General features: G+C 36.9%; 2 protein-coding genes across 3 annotated transcripts; both read left to right on the forward strand.

Annotated features, from left to right (window-relative positions):
* The first annotated feature begins 300 nt into the window (after window positions 1–300).
* On the forward strand, window positions 301–12,926 carry LOC129429007 (uncharacterized). The gene is made up of 3 exons (XM_055185441.2): window positions 301–457; window positions 5,694–6,316; window positions 9,428–12,926. Exons 2-3 carry the CDS (start codon window positions 5,823–5,825, stop codon window positions 9,564–9,566), a joined length of 633 nt encoding a protein of 210 aa, XP_055041416.2. The 5' UTR covers window positions 301–457; window positions 5,694–5,822; the 3' UTR covers window positions 9,567–12,926.
* Window positions 12,927–13,213: 287 nt separating this feature from the next.
* On the forward strand, window positions 13,214–24,215 carry chrna2b (cholinergic receptor, nicotinic, alpha 2b (neuronal)). 2 transcript variants are annotated; one of them, XM_055185439.2, is made up of 6 exons: window positions 13,214–13,885; window positions 18,485–18,636; window positions 19,738–19,782; window positions 20,178–20,287; window positions 22,539–23,697; window positions 23,817–24,215. In XM_055185439.2, the coding sequence occupies exons 1-6, from the start codon at window positions 13,816–13,818 to the stop codon at window positions 23,940–23,942; spliced, it is 1,662 nt and encodes a 553-aa protein (XP_055041414.2). In that variant the 5' UTR covers window positions 13,214–13,815; the 3' UTR covers window positions 23,943–24,215. The 2 variants fall into 2 exon arrangements, with proteins under 2 accessions (XP_055041414.2, XP_055041415.2); XM_055185440.2 differs by having other exon boundaries at window positions 13,218–13,565.
* The last annotated feature ends 837 nt before the right edge of the window (window positions 24,216–25,052 follow it).

Raw genomic sequence — 25,052 nt, forward strand, 5'->3', positions numbered from 1 at the left:
CTGGACATCTACGTATTCATTGTTTCCTTACAATATTTTTCTAGATCACCATAATTATGGTGCTAGTGATGCTTTCCAACCTCCTCGGTTTTTAGTTACTATTTATTATAGTTATCAAAATTAATATGAGAATCCTGTATGGTCATGAAAACAGCACATATGTGAACTACATTCCCTCCATTTCTTTTCCTGCTCTCTGTCTCTCTTTCTCTCACACACACACACTTTCTCGACCACAAAAGAAATCATTGAGTTTCTTTTTTTAACTCTCCCTCCCCTTTCGGTAGTCACCAAATAGGGGCACAGTCTCAGGTTCAACCCAGCAAACTTTATTTGAAGAAGTGAAAAGAAGTTTCACACACTATGTCGCTCCCCGTTCTCCGTCTATGAATGGAAAACCAAAACACAGACATTAAAACAGACGTGGCTTTGCCTTGTGACATGTCAGGAGATTTTGGTGAGTTCTGACAGCTTTAGCTCTGTGCATCTTCTTGTTTCAGTTAGGATAACAACATTGTATTCGTGTTTATATTGAGAAGAGGCATCTTTTTTTGTTCATGGTCTAAAAAGTTTGATTCAAATTAATTGTATGGGTTTATTGCTGTGGTGATACTACAACTTTGTTATGGCATTCTTTTGCTTATTTTACAAATGCAGACTTTTTACTTTTGCATTGTTTGTATAATGTGTTATAAGTGTTTCAGCATGATGAAGAAACTTGGTATTCTGTATGTTCTTAACTTTAACAGGTATTACAGATCTGTCTTAGGAAGCCTATTTTTCTAATAGTTTTTTTACTGAAACAATGTTTAGTCTTGTTGGGGATTCTATATAATAGTTCCTATATACTGAGGATTAAGTGTGACCTTCTGTTTGGACAGATCGAAGAAAAACGCAATGCTTCTTGAATCAGAGTGAGGTATACCCAAAGGTTAAATGGTCTTTTGTGGTTTCAGTCATATAATTTAAGTGTCTACATAGTTTAATTGTTTCTCCATTGTAAAAGATTACAGCTGGAGCTTGGCAAAGTGGGCAGCAGTGAAGGAATAAAACAATGCTGCTAATGAAATCAAGACATTCGCGCCATTGTTCATTTGGTAAATCTGAATAATGTCCACATATGACAAATGTTTACTCCTCTTGGCTTGAAAATGACATTTCATAAACCCATGACAAATCAGATTCAACACATTTCCCAATGCTGTATGCAGAAAGCAACTCGTTGTTTTCTATTCTTATTTCGATATGTTTGACACATTCAGACTTTGTTAAAATCCTGTTAAAAGAGTTTAACGATTTTCTCCGTGATGAATAATGTTGGATTCATTTATTTTCTCAAAGTGCTTCATTATTTGTCCGGGACTAAATGAGAAATAAATCAGTGCTTTCAACGTTGCATGCACAGCAGAGCAGAAGTTCATTACAGGCTACATCGCTCTGCTGAGTTACAGATATTATCCATCCTCTGTGGAGCACAAATGTCAGTCAGCAAGCATGAACAACAAATAACCTCTCTGGTGATGCAAAGATGCTCTTGATGGCACTCATTTTAATATTTCTGCATAGTATGATTTACATGTTTTATTTTAAGAAAAAATGAAAACTTAGAAATGATGGACCACATGCACAAACAGCTATATCTTACTGTTAGGACTCTTTAAAAAAATAAAGTCCTCTTTAAGTAAAAAGCATGTAAGCCATAGTAATGTGAAAACTTCAACTTTACCACAGGACCCCAAAAACGCTCACGCTGTGGAAAAGGGACGCTGCCGTGTTTGCATCTTCCCTCGCAGACAGCTATCGTATTTCACACAGTTCCAGATGTTGGTGAACATAGACCGAAAGGGAGTCTGTGAGTTATGGATAGTTAGTTAGACATTGAAAGATGAGGTGATGAAGTGATGGCATAATCAAAAGATGGGAGATAAAATAACTTGGGCTGTACGAATCAACAGAACGAGATCTTTGTTTAGTTTATAAGACCATTTAAAACACCCGTGCTAGATAAATGGACTGTGACCGTCCAAGTTCTTCTTAGAATTATCCTTCTTCTGGCATCAAATGTGTAGCATAGATTGTGCCAGGATTTACAGAAATGTTAAGCTGCTGTGTTTTTATTATCCAAGATGGGACTCACACTTTCCAAGAGAAAGAGAAGAAGAAAAGTAGGAGTTCAGTCATCCTTATACATTCGGGACAAAACAAATAACCTCCGCTTCCTCAGGGTCAGGGCCTTACCTCAGGGCCTTCACATAAATGAATGTACACACTAAACGCACCAGCAGGAAGCCCCCTACAAATTCTCCGGGAAGCCCTGTGAAAGAGCATTGGTCCATTTAACATTTAGACACAACCCTTTCATCTTATAATCTCTCTCTGGATATGTTTACACAGTGATGTACTAAAAACCTTTTATTTGCGTGCAAGATTTCGTGAAAATGGTGATAGCATGCGCATTATGTTTTCAGATGTTTAGTCGTTTTGTTCCCTGTCCACACGGATTCGTATCCTGGTTAAAACCAGACCATTCTCAGTAGTAACTGAGTTATGGTCTTGCAAAGCTTCATAGACAAATAATTTCCAAAGGACGTCTCTCAAATTCCTCTGTGTCCAATTGGATAGATCTAAAACCAATCACAGCGATGAAGGAGATGCATATGCAGAGCTCTATCAGACTTGTGCCGGATCCAGTCGGTAAGACAGCGATAATACTGTCTAGATACTGTATGAAGATACTGTATGAAGGCTTCCAGTGTTGTTCTTTGCTCGGGTTTTAACGAAAAGAAAAAGTTTAAATCGCTTAAAACAGATGCGATAGCTAATTTGAACGAGTAATGTTCCACGGCGGCGTCCATCTTTGTAATGTACAAAATCTGCTTCACCGTCGCTGCGCTGTGGTCATTATGTAAAGCCCGCCCCAATGTTTCTGATTGGTGCCGTGATTTTTCAGCATTAGAAATGGGCTTGAATGGCTTCTTTGCCAGACTACTTGCAGAGCAAATCTAAGGCTATGTTTACATTAATACGTTTATCCTTTAAAACGCGTTACTTTTGCTACGTTTACGCCTTTCATCTACACTACATCACCGTTTTCGACCCTCATAAACGGATTCGTTCGCAAACGCTGAAGACCCTGTTTTAGTTTGAGAACTCAGACGTTGCTCTGAGTGTAAATGAACCTAGACGGAGTCTTATGTAAACAAAAAGCTGATGTTAATGTGACAGCGCATCATTTTCAAGGTAAAAATTATTTTATTCATGTAAATGGAGGTTTGCAACGGAGGTTTTGGCAAAAATAGTAAACATATACCAACCAGCTATTATAAACGCTATATCGGATTGTTTTAACATGTATCCTTATAGATAATGTCTGTTTTATATTAATGTTTTAGTATTGTTGGGTTTAATGTGTTTATGTTTTGTTTAAATTTAGTTAGCTTACAAAAGATAGACTGTAATTTTAAACCATATAGGCGTTGCAAAGGCCAATATGAAGGGAGAATTGTAATGGGTCAGACATTATTTTCAAGTTTAATGTAAGTTTTGTTTGCTACTTTAAAATGAATTTCGTTTCAGATAATTTGTCTCTTAATTTTAATCGATGTTTTGTTGATAAGTTTTGTGAATATAAATTAATAAAAACAATAAACTCAACGTCATTAATATAATGCTTGTTTAGGCGCTTGCGCTTTTATCTATTTGTGTGTTGCTAGCGGAGGACGTGTATAGACGTCGCACACTTTTAAACATTAATGCAATTAGCATTTCTGGTTGGCTAAAGCAACACTTCACCTCTTACTATGTTTGATTGAAGTTTGCATTTGCTGAAATTTATTTTTGCTTCAAGTTCGCTGCTGTTTAGTACTTTTCACTTGAATGCTTCCTTTTTAAATCATAAAGACCTTTCTGTTTAGTTATAAAATCAAAATTAACCTATTAATCATATTAATATGTTGTAGAGGGGAGCTAGAACAGTATAAGTGTTTATGTTGTTTAAATTTAGTTAGCTTACGAAAGATAGACTGTAATTTTAAACGCCATATAGGAGTTGTAAAGGCCAATATGAAGGGAGAATTGTAATGGGTCATACATTATTTTCCAGTTTAATGTAAGTTTTGTTTGCTACTTTAAAATGAATTTCGTTTCAGATAATTTGTCTCTTAATTTTAATCGATGTTTTGTTGATAAGTTTTGTGAATATAAATTAATAAAAACAATAAACTCAACGTCATTGATATATAATGCTCGTTTAGGCGCTTGCGCGTTTAGCTATCTGTGTTGCTAGCGGAGGAACTGCACGGACCTCGCACACTTTTAAAAATTAATGCAATAAGCATTTCTGGTAGGCTAAAGCAATACTTCACCTCTTACTATGTTTGATTGAAGTTTGCATTTGCTGAAATTTATTTTTGCTTCAAGTTCGCTACTGTTTAGTACTTGAATGCTTTCTTTTTAAATCATAAAGACCTTTCTGTTTTGTTATCAAATCAAAATTAACCTATTAATCATATTAATATGTTGTAGGGGGGAGATAGAAGAGTATAAGACTTTCCCAAACACATTTTTATAGGTTCAAAAATAGTGTCTGTTATAGTTGCCTGCAAAGGACCCAGGTATGACTTTTTGTCAATATCGCACACCCCTAGGCTGTGTAAACGCGCAAAGGTAAGCTATTATTAGAGTAATAAGTTATTTTACACTTTTATGCGCATGCCCACTTACATGATTGGTCATGTTTCATGCGTTTATGGTGGTGTATAGTGTGGATGAAGATTCTTTTTAAAATGCCAGTATAAACGAGGATCGTTTTTATTTTAAAATGCCGTTTAAAAACGCAAATGCTCTAATGTAAACATGGCCTAAATTTGCCAGAAGTTGTCTGGGTTTCAACGGATTCGTGAAAACAGCTGAAATTGCTGCATTATGCATGCTACACAATGACCGAACATGTAATAGGCAAATTACAAATTTGTGTTTCTGCAGTTTACACAGGGACGATAACAGTGTTGTTTTCAGACACTTGCACTTTTAAGCCCTGGTTACAGTCGAACGCACAACGTTGCAAAGCATAGTTCATTTGGCATACATGTGCGCTATGCAACCTACGTGTTTAATGTACACAAGTTTTTAAAAATCCTACACTTTAAAACCTAAAAGTTAACCCAACTCAAACCATTTAAGTAAACCAGTTGCATTAGTTTTAAAACATACATTTGAGTACTGTAAACTTAAACAAATTGAGTCATATCAGTTAAGCACTTATATTTAGGTTCACACTACTTACATATAAGTGCATAATTGCACATGACTCAAGTTCACAGTATTTAAATGTATATGTTTTAAAACTTAAATGGCCTAATGCAACCGGTTTACTCAAAAGGTTTGAGTTAACTTTAGGTTTTACTGTATACAGTGTGTGTACTGTATATAAAAGTTTTCAGTTTTTAGTCAAAAACTCTATAGACCCCATAGGCTGGCAAATCATCTTTCTTCACTATATCCAGCTATGAGAAACTGTACTAAGACCGACAGCCATTTTTTGTTAAAACACGAAGGACAGTTGGTGACTGGAATTCATCGTGTGCTCTTATTCACTTATTTGGTGTCTATTCTCAGGGCAAATTTAGAAACTGTGTTTTTGTCCATGTCCAATAATATGTAATTTGAGCTTTTGTTTTTTCTCTCTATCGCAGGTGAAGTCAGAGCTTTGCTGTGGTGGTGATTGTTTGGTAAAGGCTCTAGAAGGACTTCACGTTTATCGCTGCTTGGGTTGTCATTCATCACTCGGTCACCGGCTGGAAAGTAATTCCCTCTTTTGAGACATGACGTGGCTACACTCAACACTAGGCACTTGGATCTTCGCACTTCTGGTGATGCCAGTCATCTGCCAGAGCGGCGATGATCAAGAACGGGGATCAGGTGATGTTCCCGAGGCTGTGTTCACTGGCAACGCTTCCATGTCTGATGGAGCAGCTTGGATCACACCGCATTTCCAAGCTTTGACAGAGGGAGAAGGCGGCGACTGTTATGTCAATTTCCACACCAGCCAAATCGCATCAAGGCGGTTACGAGCGTTTAGGGAGGAAGTTGCTTATCTAAAGGCCTTACAGCATGGGAACCAGGCAGTGGTAGAGAACCTGGTCCAATTTGTAGGGGCGGAAATGGGAGATCAGCGCTATGAGGATGTGATCCAAGAGAACGTTGTTGGAATTAGGGAAGACCATGTCAGCTGTGAGAATGTGGTGACAAAAGCATTAGAAGACATTACGAGTCAGCTGGAGGGAGATGCTCAAGCTACTTTGGCTGGTATTCAAAAGTGAGTTGAATCTTTATAAGATACTGTAGTTGCCTGCAAGTCTTTTTGTTTTAGAGACAAAATCAAACAATTTAACTTCTTTCAGCTTTAAATCAAAAACATGGAAAAGTTTAAAGGCAGGGTGCATGATTTTTGAGAAATGCTTTGGGAAAAAGAGTTAGGCCAAGTATCAAAACACACTTGTAGCCAATCAAGAGTAAGGGGCGTGTCTACTAATTGAAATCTATCAAAAGAAGGTCCAGATTCTATTGGGGTAGGGGCGTGTTCGTTTAGGTGATTTGAAATGTCAACATTGGCTTTCAGAGATCGTGCACCCCGCCTTTAAAGGAACATTCCACTTTTTTAAAATATGCTTCCTGCTGGTGTTTAGTGTGCATTTTCAGCTCCCCTAGAGTTAAAGATTTGATTCTTACCGTTTTGGAATCCATTTAGTTGATCTCCGGGTACTAAGAAAATTAAGGAAGTACTGAAAATTACAAGTTGCGATTTTCTAGGCGGATATGGCTAGGAACTATACTCTCATTCTGGCGTAATAATCAAGGACTTTGCTAATGTAACATGGCTGCAGCAGGCGTAGTGACATTACGCACTGACCGAAAATAGTCCCCTGCTATTGAAAGTAACCAGAGATCAGCTGAATGGATTCCAAAACGGTAAGGATCAAATGTTTAGCCCTAGGGGAGCTGGAAAATGAACATATTTTCAAAAAAAGTGAAATGTCTCTTTAAGTGTAAATGCATAAAAACTAGGGGCAACCTTCCGATTGATTTTACTCTATATATCTAATTTTGCCCTTCATGACAACTGTGAGGGGGTGAATTTTTATGTAATTCATCCATTTAAATTATATTAAAGGAACAGTATGTAAGAAATGTATATCAATTAATCATAAAATGGCCCTGATATGTCACTAGACATTAAAAAATCATTTTCATTTCAAATACTTATATCACTGACAACAGTGGTCCGGCAAGGATATTGTCATTTAAAAAGTGGAGTTGCAGCCCTCAACTGATGTTTATGTTGTCATGTTGTGTATTGGCCACCAGTTGGGTGATTGCAGTACCAGTTTTAGCCACAAGTTTTGTGATTGCAATACCAGTTTTGGCCACAATCCTACATACTGTTCCTTTAAGCCTTAAAGTTCTGCATAATTAAGGGCGTGGCCACTTGATTGACAAGTAAACTGCCACTGTCGAGCTAGGCGTGGTTTCAGCATGGTTTCAGCAACCAGCCACCTCAGCTTCACCTACGTCCCGCCTCTTTACCATTTTCGGTTATCCGTGAGTGATGCACGATGATGTGCCGGCTGCAGGCTCCTGCCTACTACTGGCTTCAAAAAAGCTCTTCACAAACCTATGGGTGATGTCACATATTTTTTACAGTCTATGATAAAAAAATATCAAAATTATAATAGTTCACCCAAATGTGAATTTTATACTTTTATCATTTACTCACCCTCATGCCTCATGTAAAGTTATCCAGATGACTCTAGGGGGTCTGAGTCGAAATTTTGACCTCATATAGCGAAAATTCTACGAATCAATAGCAAAATAGAAATCAGCCCTGTAAAGGCCGACGTAAAGTCCATTTTTTACATGTACACGATAGTGCACGTGATGCAATTTTCGTCACCAGAAGATGACGCACAAACTGTACACGCACTGCCAGATTTTTAAAACCCTGAATACATTGTACGTGTAGGTCGCGCAGGAGATGCATTGCATTTTGTCGCAATGCGCATGCGTGAAATGTCTGTGTACACGTACGAGTCAAATAAACTATATTTGCCTTTGCAAAGCTGTGTGCACGTACGATTGCGTACACCTATATAAATTAATTGTACTCAGGGCTTAAAGGAATATTCCATTTTCTTAAAGGAAAAATCCAGATAATTTACTCACCACCATGTCATCCAAAATGTTGCAGTCTTTCTTTGTTCAGTCGAGAAGAAATTATGTTTTTCGAGGAAAACATTGCAGGATTTCTCCCATTCCAATTGACTTCAATAGAGCCCAACACTCAATACCCAACTCAACACTTTAAACGGAGTTTCAAAGGACTCTAAACGAGGCATCCAAAAATTTGCTCTTTTAAACCACAACTTTTCGTCTAGGTCCGGTCCAGCGCGACCTAACGTAAATGCGTAGTGACGTAGGGAGGTCACGTGTTACATATATAAAACGCACATTTGCGGACCATTGTAAGCATTAAAAGACATTAATTAGTATCATTCCACATACAACAACGTCGGAACGGTCCTCTTTCAACACACTTGAAAACACTGGGGCGGAGTTTCGCATTCGTCCTCTGTGACCTCTTGACGTCATGATGTATTGCGTGGGGTCACGCTGGCGCATCACGACCGGATCTACATGACGAGAAGTTGTGGTTTAAAAGTGCATATCCCTTTTCATTGTCAAAAATGACAATCGTTTCGCTAGATAAGACCCTTATGCCTCGTTTGGGATCGCTTATAGTCATTTGAAACTCCGTTGAAAAAAGTGTTGAGTTAAGTATTAAATGTTGGGCTCTATTAAAATCCATTAAAATGATAAAAATCCTGCAATGTTTTCCTCAAAAAACATTCTTCTCGACTGAACAAAGAAAGACATCAACATTTTGGATGACATGGTGGTGAGTAAATTATCTGGATTTTTCTTTTAAGAAAATTGACTAATCCTTTAAGCTTAAATATGATGACAGGCCATGCCAAGAACGTTGAATCTCATTGTTCCTTGTGTGTCCTTTGACAAAACACATGACAAGTATTCATATAGTATTTTTAACCCAAATATTATATAAAGTAACACTTTCAAGTTAAATTACAGCCAAATAAAAGCTACAAATATGTATGCCAATAAACAGTTATGAGGAACAAAAAAAAGACAGAGCCCAGACTAAACACTATAATGTCGCTTTGATTTTGGTTTCTGGGTTTTCCATCATCAGTCTGGACAGTTGAAAGGAATGTGCATTTCAGCCCCTTTGAGGCCCTGGTTCAAGTTAAACTAAACTGAAGTCTCCATATCCTTCCCTCATCTCCTCCTCTTTCTTACACTGTTTCTGTCTTGGGTTGTCTGATGTTTTTCTGCTTTATTTTTATCCAAGAATAAAAGAGGAGTCGCTAGCCTTTGAAGAAATGCTGCGTACCGCTGCTGCCATCGCCACTCGACTGGAGAGCTCCTCGCGAACCCTGCATGTGAATTTGATGGAACGGCTGAGGAAGAACATGAGACAGCCACGCTAAGCTAAACTAAAAGATTCAGGAAGACAACCAAACTGAAGGAAGAGTTGTTTGACATTCCAGATTCATATTCATCCGTAATGTTTTGATAACAGTGATCTATACGGTGACATCACCTTAAAAATTCCACATCTGGACCTGATAAACAGTGGTCCAAACATAAAGGGACTATTTTTTTAATGAGTTCACGTCCTGCGTGTGATTTAATAGGTGCAGTTGTGACGAGACATTCGTGTTTACATTCTTTGCGTGATATAGCCGAGAGAGGATGGATTGAAACTTAAACAATGTTTTTCTTTCCGAGCCCTTGTTGGCCGTCCATTTGTGAGCCATAAAACCATAATGGCTTTCTGTACAAGGAAATTGAAAAAATAATCTTGGCAGTGAAGTGGCACATTAGAAGATTTTTTTTCACATTGTACAGACAACCCCACAGAAACGGGCTGGCTGTCTTGGTGCTAGGGAGCAGATGGTAAAATGGCAGTGCGAGGGTCTGGAAATTAGCAAGAATGAACTCATGTACATTGGAGAGAGAGAATGATGGAGAAAGTGAAAAGAAAAATTATGTCACTGAGAAATAAACGTGACTTGGCAACTTTATGGCAGAAGACTGTTATTTAAAAAGTATTTTTCAATATATTACTCCAGACAGTTATGGTCAGTTCTGGTGTGTGTATTATCTTTGTGTGTAAATGTATTCTAAAGACATGAATATATATATATATATATAATAAGAGTACATAATTGTAAGTGTACCCCTTGCAGAATGTTAGTGTTTCAGAAAAATAAGCATAAAAACTGTAATATGTTTTTTGTGTTTATTTTTTGTTCTGAACAACAGACATTTCTAGTCCACAAAACACAATAAAAATTTACATTAAAAAATGTACATACCCTTGATTTAAAATACTGTATATTAAAGGGATAGTTCATCCAAAAATTACAATTCTGTCATTATTTTCTCAACCTTATGTTGTTCTAAACCAGTATGACTTTCTTTTTTCTGATGAACACAAAAGAAGATATTTTGATAAATGATGCCCATCCGAGAGGTGCCTAATTTAAAATAAGTGTCATGTGTGTGGTTCCTTTTTTCGAAATATGTGTTCTGCGCGTCGGGAGATCCTGTGTCCATCACGTGTTTTGTCGGGGTGGGTGGCTGCTGCAGATGAGTCTAAAGGGTTTATGATAAAAGAGACGCTCACGTTCACAAAATACACGCAAGACACTCCCTTAACAGTAAACACTGATTACCATAGACTGTAAAAAAAGATGGACGATGCGACGTCGCCTCCCTCCATTGTAATGAATTGAAGCCAAAAATGTCCGACCACGGTCGCCGCCATGTTACGTAAAAACGTCAGTTTGAAGCCAGGGCATGCGCAGAAGGAATCGTAGTTGGAGCCAGAGGCGGAGCCGCGGTATCAAACTTCCGCCCAAACGTTCGCGCGACCAATTCAACCACGCCAATCATAATGACACGCCCCGTTTCTATAGCATCAAATTACAAGCTAAAATGAAACTTACCACAATAATGAACACTTGAACATATATCAGCTTGATAACAACTACCTGAAAGGACCAAAACCATCTTTCGGAAACTTTTATTGGAAGTGTAAATATTTTTTTATTTAGAGCAGAGTCCCATTCGTTTGAATGGAGAGGGCGGGGTTTATTACTTGTACTGCAGCCAGCCACCAGGGGGCGATCAAAGAGCCAGAGGCTTCACTTTTCAAGGCTTATGAGGCACACCCGCTGATTACGCATGAGATTATGCGAGTATCTGGCAAACGCCAGCGTCTCTTTTATCATAAAGCCTTTGGACGCGTCTGCAGCGGGCACTTATTTTGGCGGGACACGTGATGCACACAGGATCTCTCGAACACATATTTTGAAAAAAGAACCACACACATGACAGACTATATACATGTGGTGACGAACTCCGCATCGAGCGCCCTCGAAAAAAAAAGAAGTCACCGGCTGCCACTGGTAAGCACACAGCTTTTTGTAACTATTGACTTCCATAGTAGGAATATAAATATATGATGGAATTCAATGGGTACCATCATCTGTGTGCTTATCATTTATCAAAATATTTTCTTCATTATTTATCACAATACTTGCAATATTTTTTCCAACTATGGGAGTCAATGATTACAATAAGTTGTGTGCTTACCATCATTTATCAAAATATCTCAAATATTTTAATATTTTAAAGAGTAAATGATGACAGAATTTTTATTTTTGGGTGAACAATCCGTTTAAGTGGACAGTCAACAACTGATTTAATATGCAATTAAACTGTCTTCAGAAAAATCCTCGGTTTCTGCACATTCTTTGCTTTTTCAGCATCTTTTGACCCCTTTTCAGCAGTTGCTGTATTTATCTTTTCACACTGTTGACAACTGTGGCACAGTTTGATGGCACAGGGCAAATAGATATACAGAGTTCTTTCATAAAACATAAAAACTATTTGTCCAGGTAACATTGCAGAGCAATAAGAATCAACTTGGTTATATAGTCATTTCAGTTATTAATGTTATAATATTAATATTTCATTACTGTTAATAATATTCACTCTAAAATTGCTGGGTTATTATTAGGCCATGTTGGGTAAATATTGTACAGACACCGATGGGTAAAAATTGATTCAATTCTGGGTTGTTTTAACCTAATTTGTGGGTCATTATAACCCAACACTGGGTCATTTTAACAAAGCACCTATTCTGTCCAATATTTACCCATTATGGGTGAAAAATAACCCAGCTATTTTTAGGGTGTTGTATTAATCTCACTAAGAAACTGACAGGAGACCAATGTGTGCCATTTCAAGCAACATTACCACCAAGCATCCTACGACTACACTTTTGGAAATAAGGTGCAAGAAGGTACAAAAGCTGTCACTACTTTTGTACCTTAATGGTGCATATTGTTACCTCAAAGGTACACATACCTTATAGGTTCATCTGTACCAAATTCGTATATTATGGCCTTTTTAAAAGGTACTGCCCCCTGCAGTGACAACTTTTGTACCTTTTTTTCCCAACAATGTGGTTATTTTGTAATGTTAACATTTGTTATGTGAAATAGCTTATTCAGGACATTACTAAACAAAAAACAAACTGCAGTTTATTTGATGATCTTTTATATTTTTATATCATACTGTAGATCACTAACATTTTGCAGATTCTGCAAACTTACAAGCAGAACTGTATGGTGTATGCGTTGGATTATAGTCATTGTTAAAGTGATGTACCTCATAAATGTGTGCATACATTTTGAACATTCTGATGTTATCTAGTGTTTAATATTATGATCATACAAGATGACCTGTGTACATAATAATAAAGGTTGCAATGAAACATTCAGGCTACTTGTAGTTATGCAATAAAAGCACAAAAAGGTCATTACTGATCCTGCTAAATATGTTGCAATGTTTTATCTTAAAAATTATTTTTTATTGCAATAAAGCAAATGTGATTATTGTAATTAGTTGCCAATGTCTCTTAACCCTTTTCATAAAAATGCATGCTTCAAAATGATCATCAGCAGCATTTATTCAGCTCGACTGACCTCTAGTGGTGATTGGTGAAATAACAACTCACTCACGTTAAATACAATTGGGTAATTGGTTTGATTCAGAAAGGTTTGGGATAGTGTTTATTCTACACGTATAGTTGTATCCGTTAGTGCTCATTTCGTGTAAGCTTATCAATAATGTTCAGTCGTTGCCCGTGAAAGATCAGGTGGTTGCGGAATAAATTGTATGCAACTTAAGTCCCTCCCTTAGGAAAGACACCTCATATAGAGTCACTGAGAGAGTAGATGTTCAGTCTGGAGTAAACACGAGAGACAGCAGGAGTGCGGTCCAGGGGTGCACACTGTAACATAAATGGAGTTACTTTTGGATACACCTATTCGTACAAATCCTTCTATATGGATGCATATGGAAATATTTTTGCAGAATCTGCGTTACTGATCTCAGTGCCTTCAGGTGAACAGGTGCGCAAAACTTATTTTTATATTACGAAGAAACAAGAAAAGTTCGAGCTTGGATATGGAAAACACTGGATTTATGCAACTTAATTTAAAACAAGAACATCAAACTGCCCAAGATCTAGATTATGAAAATGAAAGAGAATAACCACGAAAATAATTGAAGTATACAGAAACTTCCACATGGATCTCGGTGGGAAAATATATGCGTGATATAAAATATATGTATTAGAAAGTAAAAGCATCATTGTATGTGATGGAGCGCATTATGAATCTTCGAGTGTTTCTGAGGATTTCTCTTCTCGGTATTATCCTTTGTGAGTCAAGTAAGTTTCACTTTTGATTTTTTTCCTTTAGAAACTATTACAAATTGACTTAATGGTTACATTTATTGCTATAATTAACTATTGCCTATAACTAAAAAGTATTTAATATATTTTATGTATATCGTAGCCTACATTATGAAGACCAAACATTTTACCCTGACTTTGTTAGACTATTTACATCTTTTTGATGTTCATTCAGAGTTATGGTGGGCATTAAAATGGCACGCACGATTGCCAGGAAAATCAATGTCCTCTCTTCACGGCCAAACTGATGTTTAAATCAAAGCAGATGTATTGCCCTTACTCATCATCACTCGTGTTTACAGCACCTATACTATTGGAGAAATGCATTATCTATACGGCTGTGTATAAATGAATGAATGAATATGTCTGGAGCTGCTGGCTGTGTACAGGATTCACTTTGCAATGGGCAGCTGTCTGAAAAGTTTGCAGAGTTGAATAGAAATACTGGAGGCAGGTTGACATCTAGTTTAAGGTCTGCCTTTGATCTAACAGAAGACTTTGGTCAATCTTTACACATCTTTCTTTAGACTGCAGATACACTTTGATTGCTGTCATATTGTGTAGATCAGGGGTCACCAACCCTGTTTCTGGAGATCTATACTTCTGCATACTTTAGTGATGCACAGAAATGAAATTCTGGTCCATGCAAAACCAAAAAATCTGGATGCACCTGGCCGAAAACCAAAAATGACAAAAAAATGAAAAAAGTTCTTGTATAACTGTAAATATTAGACTTTTTAATTTGGAGAAAAAATGTGTAGACAAATAATCTTGGTTAAGGCATTTTTTGACAATCATTTGCCAAAAATAAGGCACAAATACAGTTTATCAAGGAATCCTCTCCGGAAATAAAGCTAATTTTATTAGTTAATATGTTGTTTTTAATTTAAACAGCATTCTTCACTGTAAAAATGTCAAAAAGTCAATTAAACCTACAATTTTAAGTTTTTGACTAATATTTAGTTGACATAACTTATAAAAAAATTTAATTATTTAAAGATGCAGTGTGTAACTTTTATAACGATCTCTTGACAGAAATACAATATAAAATACATAACTATATTATCAGTGGTGTATAAAGACCTTTTGTAATGAAGTGTTATGTTTTTATTACCTTAGAATGAGACGTTTTATCTACATACACAGAGGGTCCCCTTACATGGAAGTCGCCATTTTGTTTCTATAGAAGCCCTTAACGGTCAAACTTTTTTTGTCTCCAATGATGACATGGTTGTCTGGTGGCAGCTACCGTAGCTTCTCTATGCATTTCGTTGAACGGTGGACTGAAACGTTGGTTGCAATTTGCAACCTCACCACTAGCTGTACTAAAATTTACATACTGCACCTTTAACATAATTTGTTAATTTAAAGTAAAACAAAAACTTGTGTTGATATGATTTTTTACCAGACTGATCTCACGGAAAGTCATGTTATAGTCACGAAAAATTTGATTAATTTATTTGTGTCCATGGCACAAAATTCAGCTTTTTCGTGCCTTGAGCATGCACGAATGTCTTCGTCGTGTCACTTGCAAGAATTTCTTTAATTTCCTATTTTCTTACCATTGTCGCTTGGGGTTAGAATCACTTTGTTGTTGTTTTTAGACATCCTAACCCAAATCCCAACTCTAATCCCAACTCCATGTGAGAATAGTTTTAAAAGCTGAAGAAAAACATGTAGAAACCAATACATAAAAGTACAACCTACCCCAAACCCCAAATCTAACCCCAGCCCCAAGCGACAATGATTTAAAAATAGGGAAAAAAATTAGAAAACAATACATAAAATGACACGAAAAAGAAAGTCGTGCCACAGACATAAAAAACTATTTATAGGAATTTGTGTGAGTGACACGAGGAAGACCAATCTTGCTCCAGTGGCACGAAAAACTATTTATAGAGTGACACAAAAATTTTTTTGATCAAGGCGACTGAATTTCATGTCATGGACACAAATAAAATAATAATATTTTTCATGAGTATAACACAACTTTCCGTGCAGTATGCGCATGCAGTTAGCTTGTGTTGTGTGCTAAAAGCTGAGCTCAATCCCATTTTATTTGAAAATAATCCAGCATTTTATTGAGTGTATTATATATAATATATATACACTTTAAATGTGTAAATGTACATGTACCTCTTTGCTGTAGAAAAATATACCCTGCCTTAAAGTGATATATTCTGTCCATTATATCCTTAAAAACCAAGAATGTGCCCATGGGAAAAGTATATTTTCCTCACCCCCTTAGGGCACTGACTGCATTTCCTAACAGTGGGTTTCATATCACGTCTCGCTGTGCTAACACCCTGTGGTGCAGATCCTAAATCTGACTTGTTAATGGCACGTTGTCATTCCCCCAGAGTGTGACTTATTATGCCAGCATATCTCCGCCCTCCTCACAGCAAATCACTGCGCTAAGAAAGCAAGTCCAGCCACGCAACAGTAGTCAGTTAGCTGGCCTGACACATGCCTTGCCCTAAGGGTTTCCTGTTACTGCATCCTTAACTTAAGAGATGAGACTTGAATTGGCCAGCTGAATGGTGTCGGGTCTCTGTCTCGCACAAGTTGTCAACCAAGAGTGCAGAGATTACAGAACATCACCTCCTTCAAAATGAAGAGAATCAGTCTTTATTTGTAGTAAGCAAAATATCATAAAAACTTTGGCTTTTTGTACGTCAGATATTGAGCTGGCACTAGAGGCCTAAAGTATGAGCCTAATAAATAAACTTTAGAGAAACTGTTAACATTCAGTATAAGGAATTATTTTCTTGGAAACTTTTTTGAGCAACTCAATTACTGCTATCCGAAGTGTGAAGTGTGTAATTATGTATGAATTAAAAAAATTATAAAAGTTGATAAAATGACTAAAAGTTAATTCCCCTTTAGTGTATTTTAAGTCAAGTAGTACAGCCAGTGAGCATGTCTTGATATATTAATTGAAAATGCAAATCACTTATCAGTTCAGTTATGTTTCTAAACTCTTGCTTGGTGACTTCACACACCTTACTTTCTTAATTGTTATACATGACAAAACTCAAGCCTTTTTAAAATGCTGCCAGTGTGATACCACTTTGAGCCTCTCTAATATCACTTAAGAAATGTTGGCACTTCATCGGATGATGTAATTTATTTGAAGTCTGACATTATTTGCCAAGTCTAATGGAACAGAAGACCAATCATTATTTGAATGACTCTACTCACTCTTGTTCTTGTGTGAGTAAAAGTAAAGAGCTTTAGGGGTCACCTTAAAAAAATAGATGGACTGTCGACCATGCCTGTGAAAATCCAGCTTAAGTCTTTTTTGTGATTATAAAGGCAGGGTGCATGATTTTTGAAAAACATTTTGGAAATGGGAGTCGGGCTGAGTACCAAAACACATTTGTAGCCAATCAGCAGTAAGGGGCGTGTCTACTAACCGTCATCGTTGCCTGGGTTGTGTATGTGTGGGGCGGGTCTATCAAAAGAAGGTCCAGATTCTATTGTGGTAGGGGCGTGTTTGTTTAGGTGATTTCAGATATCAACATTGGCTTTCAGAAATCATACACCCCGCCTTTAAAGGTCAGTGTGTAAATTTTAGCAGCATCTAGTGGTGAGGTTGCGAATTGCAACCAATGGCTCAGTCAACTGCTCACCTCTTGCTTTTGAAACACATAGAGAAGCTACAGTAGCCGCCACCTAACAAACATGTCATCGTTGGAGACAACTTAGTAAAAAAGTTTGTCCGTTAAGGGCTTTGGTAGAAACATGGCTGCACAAAATGGTGGCTTCCATGTAAGGGGACCCTCGGTGTATGTAGATAAAAACGACTCATTCTAAGGCAATAAACAAATAACTGTTCAATATGAAAGGTCTTTATACACCACTGATAATATAGTTTTGTATATTATTTTGCATTTCTGTCAAGAGATCCTTTTAAAAATTACACACTGCACCTTTAAGTAATGTAAAGAACATTCTGTGAAAATATAACCGTGCTTTCTTTAAAGTCTTTGGGAACTCATTTCAGAAAATTGTGTCTAAACACATTTGTTAAAAACTATGTAAAATATGGGAATTAACTAAAGACTGTGAACTATGTAGTACTGAATTGTGGAGTGAGTTACACTGTTAAACAGTTTTTCCACATTTTTGTGTTCAGGATTATTTGGGCAGGGCTAACATGATGTCTCGATGATGCACTGGAGCCACTGAGCATGACCCCGCCCCTAACATGATTCAGATTATTCCGTTGTGACAGGGCGTGGTTTCAGGGTTGACAGTGGACACACCCCCTGCGTTTAAATCCTGCTATTTTTTCCAAGATTTTGATCATTTATTTTATTTACTTGGCGGCTTTTTAATCATTCAAATTTGTCTGGGTGGTTCCGGCTATCACAGTTTTCTGTGGTGTGACACATTTTACATCAGACTTTACACAGACTTTAACACAACCTTATAGATTAAAATCATAGTGAAATTAATAAATAAAGTCAAACCTTGATGCTCTTAGTCTTAAGATTAATATAAGACTGGTTTTCACATGTCAAATCTTCTACTAATGAAAGTATGAGCTGTTTTTATATTTTTCCATGGCAGTTTCTTGTTGTGAAAAGACTCACTCACATGCTGAAGATGAGCTTTTCAAAAAGCTCTTTGAGGGCTACAACAAGTGGTCAAGACCTGTGCCGAACACCTCTGATGTGGTCATTGTCAAGTTTGGTTTATCAATCGCCCAGCTGATCGATGTGGTAAGTTACTGCGATCGCTTAAAGATTAAATAAAGCACATTTGAGGATCAGTAACATCTCAATTATGTTTTCATAATCATTTCAGCAAGCATCTGAAAATTGTTCATATATTCATTTAACATAGGGAGGGACCCCCATCCTAAAAATATCCATTTATACATTTTGTATAAAAAAAATTAAACTCTGCTAGATAAATAGACTACTGTAGTAATTTTGATATATATACAGTACGACCGCATATTCACTCAAAAATGGGTTGTTTTTTACCCATACTGTGTAAATATTGGACAGAACACACCGCTGAGTTAAAAATTACCCAATGCTGGGTTGTTTAAACTCAACGTCTGGGTTATTATAACTCATTGTTGGGTAACAACCACCCAGCCATTTTTAGAGTGTTGTTTCCAAACCTAAATAATTGACTACACGGTAGATTGTTGTTTTATCTTTTTTCTCTAAAATTTTCCCCTAAGAACCTTCTCGGGAATCCCTGGGTCCCGGACCCCATGAAAACCCCTGATTTATTACAAACTGTAATTTTACATACTGTATGCAGTAATATTGTCGACCTTACTCTGGGGAGTAACAATTTATTAGAGTTGTTCCTTTGTCACCTGTAATTTACATTAGGCTATATGTCATGTTAGGCTTTATTTCAACCTAATTGCAAAGCTTTGAAACGTATTGATGAATCAGTAACCTCTGCTTCACATGTGTCCTTGACTATTGTCTAGGACAAGGCTAAAGTAGAAGGTTTGAGAAGCTAATCAATCTGTAGAAACTATAGGAATTCTAGAAGTGCTATTTAAAAGAAATGAACTCCTTTAAAATGTCAGAATTAATGAAGATTAATCATTACTCTTGAGTGGAGAAAAAAATCCAAATATTATTTAAAGATCCATTTACATCAATCCAACAGTACAAAGCGTGCAGTATTATATAGCACTAACAGCTGAAGGCTCCAAGGCCATCAAGAGATTAAAAGTATGAGATGTTTGTGACCCTTTTAACCAAAAGCTTTTTATTAAAGTAAACACAACATCCCGACTCATTTTATATCTGCCTTCCTTTATTCATCTCTCCTTCCTTTCACCTCCACAGGATGAGAAGAATCAAATGACGACAACAAACGTCTGGCTAAAGCAGGTCTTTGAATCAGCACTATTACAGTAATATATCAAATGAAGTACATGCAAAACTGATAAAACTGAGTCTAATGAACAGCTAACAAAGTCACAATCTAACTCTGATGTTGTTTAAAGCCAATGTAGTGTAAAGTAAACACAGAATAAAACCCTGCTAAAAACGATATGACCATGGAAGATATTTAAATGGATGTAATGGTTATAATTGAAATTGATTTGTTAATGTTTGGCTATTATTGGTTGGATGTTTCTGGTAGATCAGAACACCCGTCAGACCTCAAACACTATGATTATAACAAATTATATTTGACATTAGTTTCTAGTGTTTATATTATAATTATTATTATTATTATTATTGCATTAAAAATGTGTTTATTTGTGTGTGTCTACTGACAGGAGTGGAATGATTATAAACTACGATGGAAACCTTCAGATTATGACAATGTGACTTCTATTAGGGTACCATCAGAACTTATATGGGTCCCGGATATAGTTTTGTACAACAAGTGAGTAACATTTTAAGATAAACAATGCTTAATCTTGGGTGTGAATACACTTGTAACTTTTTGTATGAAGTTAAATCATTGCAAATAGTTCAAAGCTGTAAAGTCGATACTGTACCAGCTTTAAAAGCAGAAGTGTACCATCTGGGCATGTGCCATGATCTACACTATAAAGTAAATGTGGGCCATTCCACCGAATTGGTGCCTTTTGCATGTTGTTTCTCGTAAGTTCTTTTTTTTGTAACACTAATGGGCAGTTACCCAGACAGGGTTTAGATTAATTCAGAAGGCCTTCGTTATATTAGAATACTTTTACAAACAAACCTTACAAAAACAATACTGGTGTGCATCTTGAGACAAAACAATGGCACTGATATATGTTAAGATAATATCAAGATAATATTTAAATTAAGGCAACTCATGCAGATTAGTCTGGGAGTAGGATGAATTCTGTCCGGGAAATCGCCCCTAAATCTTATAACACACATGTATTATTTATCAAAAGGAATATTGGTCAATCTCAAGAAACTAGTTTATTTTTTAACATGGTTTCTTAATGAAGAATGGAGACATTTTGGTAACAGGACTGAAAGTAACATAAAAGACTGAATTTCTAGCATAGATTCAGCAAATACTGTACATGAAAGGTGGTTGCATTAAATTTATGCTAATAGCATGAAAACACTGAGCAAATTCTAGTTATTTACCAATTTCTTTTATATATATATATATATATATAAAATATATATATATATTTTAAATAAACCAATAACATAAAAAATAATATAGGTAACATGACTATACATTAAGGTTGACATTCACAGTCATAGCATCAAAATCATATATATACAAAAGAAAATGAGGAAAGTAACTTTTGATCTTTTTCACATGGCAAATTCCTCTTGAAAATGTGACTTGTGGAATATTCCTAGATTTTCAGAGGGGGGAACATGTTGGATAAAAGGACTGAGTGAAATCCTGGAGACATGAATAAAATGTGCACTTTATCTATATCTAATATGGCATAATATTATTCTTTTAATGGTAAAAAAATATTTAAAGCAAATATGGGATATGGACCCACACAAAAATGCAAACGATATCTAATAAAGATATCTGAAGAATGTTATGCTTTATATTTTAAAGTATAGAGATAAAGAGCAGGAATGGATAAATATGCTACTTCAATGCTATGCTATGCTATGATCAATGTTCTATGTAGTTTTTTTTAATGTTTTAAATTATACATTTTACATTTGGTGTTAAATTAACATGCAGGACACTTTGCTTAATAATAAAATGCATTTTAGAGTTAGCTTTCTTGCATTTTTATACATATAATGTCCTGGGGACAGAATTTCACAGATTGGGTGGAATGGTCCATGTAAGAATGTCACTAAAGTTACAGTAACTGAAATAAAATTTAAATAATAAACCCCTGCACAGACTTCCACCTAGTGGTTGAATGTGATAATGCAGACAAGTTTTTCATACCCATAGGCAAAGCAGAATTATTATATAGCACATTGTACACATACATTTCTATCCAAAGTCTTAGGCCACCATCACCAGACTTGTTGTTTTGGAAGTTTTAATGTCCATCCATATTTATTTTTCTATCTATTTTATTAAGATACAAACAGAAAATATAGGAAATATGTACAAAAAATAAAAAAAATTAATTTCATGACCAAATGTCTTCTTTAGGCATCGTCTGTGTTTAGTGTGACCTCTCTTGGCATTAAACACATCTTTGAGCAGAATGAAGTAAAAAGACATAAAATTAGAAATTAGGATTTAATTTTATTTAGGTTTAAGAGATCCTGCAGTTTACTGCTATTGCTCAAGAGGAAGGGGGGTTTACCTTTAAAAGTCAGTTTACATTTTATACAGTTTTTAATACTATATACACATTTCCTGTATTTTCTGGATGTATTCTATTAAAGAGACTGAGAAATAATTAAATAACATTGCAAAAACAACTAATCTAATTCTGGCATGGTGGCCTAAGACTTTTGCACAGTACTGTATATATAATTCAGAATGCTTACACAGAAAAGAGATGTAATGAATAAAAATGCTTCAAGTTTTTGAAATCCACCTAAACCTGTGGTTCTCAAACTTTTCAGTGTGTTCCCCCGTTAAAAAACGTATGCCTTGAATGCGCTGTAAGTTGCTTTGGCTGAAAGCATCTGCCAAATGTAGTCTAATTTGTATAATGTGGTCATATAAATTGCTCTGTTGTCCTCTTCAGTGCAGATGGTGAGTTTGCAGTGACCCACATGACCAAAGCCCACCTCTTCTACACAGGTAAAGTGCGCTGGGTTCCACCTGCCATCTACAAGAGCTCATGCAGCATCGATGTCACCTTCTTCCCCTTTGACCAGCAGAACTGCAAGATGAAGTTCGGCTCGTGGACTTATGACAAAGCCAAGATCGACCTGGAGCGCATTGAGAACACGGTTGACTTGAAAGATTACTGGGAGAGCGGCGAGTGGGCCATCATCAACGCCGTCGGAACCTACAACACCAAAAAATACGACTGCTGCCACGAGATCTACCCAGACATCACCTACTTCTTCATCATCCGACGTCTGCCTCTCTTCTACACCATCAACCTCATAATTCCCTGCCTGCTCATCTCCTGCCTGACCGTGCTGGTTTTCTACCTGCCATCAGAGTGTGGGGAGAAGATCACGCTGTGCATCTCCGTTCTTCTGTCTCTAACTGTCTTCCTGCTACTTATAACAGAAATAATCCCTTCTACCTCGCTGGTCATCCCACTCATTGGAGAATATCTGCTCTTCACCATGATCTTTGTCACCTTGTCCATTGTAATCACCGTTTTTGTGCTAAACGTGCATCACAGATCGCCCAGCACTCATAAGATGCCACGTTGGGTGCACTCTGTCTTTTTGGATTTGATCCCAAGGTGGCTGTTTATGCGCAGACCTGCCCCCGACAGCCGTCGCAGGCAGAGACTTCTCCTTCTGCAGCAGCAGGTGCGAGGAGTGACATCACGGGTGCTCGGATCGGCGTCCGCCCCTCTCAGCACGTCTTCTAGCTGGTTTAGCAGTAGGGAGAACTTTGGTGAGGAGGAGACACGCAGGCGCTGCTGTTATAGGGATGTCGAACTGGGGACGCTGGCATCGGCTATCTCTCTTTCGTTACACCCCCCCTCACCCTGTCCTCTCAACTCAGCTCCACCTACTTTACAGAAATATGGCCCCTCCCCTAGAATGGAGGTGGGTGTGGCTTCTAGGCAGGTCAGTGGTAGAGCTAATGTCACGACGCGACCTGACAACGTGACATCAGACATCCAAGGGTTTCCTCTCTCCCCGAGTGTCCTGCAAGCTCTGGAGGGAGTTCACTACATAGCAGACCACCTGAGGGCAGAAGATGCCGACTTCAGTGTAAGTTCATCCAAATTATTATTTTATATGCATTAACTCATGTTAAAAAATACAACCTTATTGTACAGTTTATATTAATGAATAGGACTTCAAAATGTCCGGTTTATTTCTTCACACAGGTAAAGGAGGACTGGAAGTACGTTGCTATGGTAATAGACAGAATCTTTCTATGGATGTTCATCATAGTATGTTTATTGGGCACAATCGGACTCTTTCTCCCGCCCTGGCTTGCAGGCATGATCTAGAACCAACAAATACTCATTCTAAGGAAGGAATGGGGACACAAAGCCTCTCTTAGCAGTGAGCAAACATCACTCAAAAAGTGGCAAGCATCCCCCAGCATAGAATAAGATGCATGTTTGGGATCAGGAACGTGGCGGCAAATGTCTGGTATTTATCTTAGGACAGAAATTCAGAGGTGAGTGACTTTCATCTCACCTCTGGGGTTTAAAGAAGCTTGTCTATGAAAATGCTTGTATTTGAATGTATAACCTATAACATTTTTGTCAAAATTAAAAGTGCCAATTCAAGTTTGAAGTACTTGATATCTGACCAGACAAGTGAGATCTTATAATAGACAAGCTATTTTCCTTTTCTCTTTATATTATTCTTTACATAATGTGCAAAGGTATGATATGTGTGCATGTGTGTGTGCACACCTACACAGAATCGTTTTAAAAACCGAATGGTGAGAATATTTAATATTTTCAGTATTATAACCTTCATGAGTTAGATCATGTTTTAGAATGTTATAATCTCTAAAGGGGACTTTTTTAAGATATAAAATGAATTAATAAAATTGGTATCCCCAGAGTATGTAGGGGAGAACGGGGTTGGTTGTCACAATTTTTACTCATGCATGAATTGCTTATCTTCAAAAAATCTTTCAGCAGTAATTCCTACATGAAATGAAACTTTGGAGTCTTGGCTTTAAATGTGTATACTTTTTACTTTTCAAATGTATTGTAACAGGAAATAATTAACCAAAGACACTCTGACACAATGTGACAACCAACCCCATCACGGGGTTGGTTGTCACAGGGTATGGGGTTGGTTGTCCCTATAGTGATTCAATAGGATTTCAGTGATAAATTGGGATCTGAAAAGATAATGTGTAACTTTTTAGTTTTTTAAGCTAGAAACTGCAAATAAGTTTTAATATGAATCCACGACTATGATAGTTGTAATTAATGCCCCTTATGTTTAAACAATGGGATTAAAGTGGGTGATCAGTTACTTGAATAGGCTTTATGCCCAGCTGCACTATGAACCCCAGCCAGCTCCTTGTTTCCTGTCTGCCATTATTGGACAAACTGATTTATCCAGGGGTGTCTGATTATTGTTGTTGTGACTAC

This window comes from Misgurnus anguillicaudatus, chromosome 18 (genome assembly GCF_027580225.2).
Source record: "Misgurnus anguillicaudatus chromosome 18, ASM2758022v2, whole genome shotgun sequence".
Classification (NCBI taxonomy): domain Eukaryota; kingdom Metazoa; phylum Chordata; class Actinopteri; order Cypriniformes; family Cobitidae; genus Misgurnus; species Misgurnus anguillicaudatus.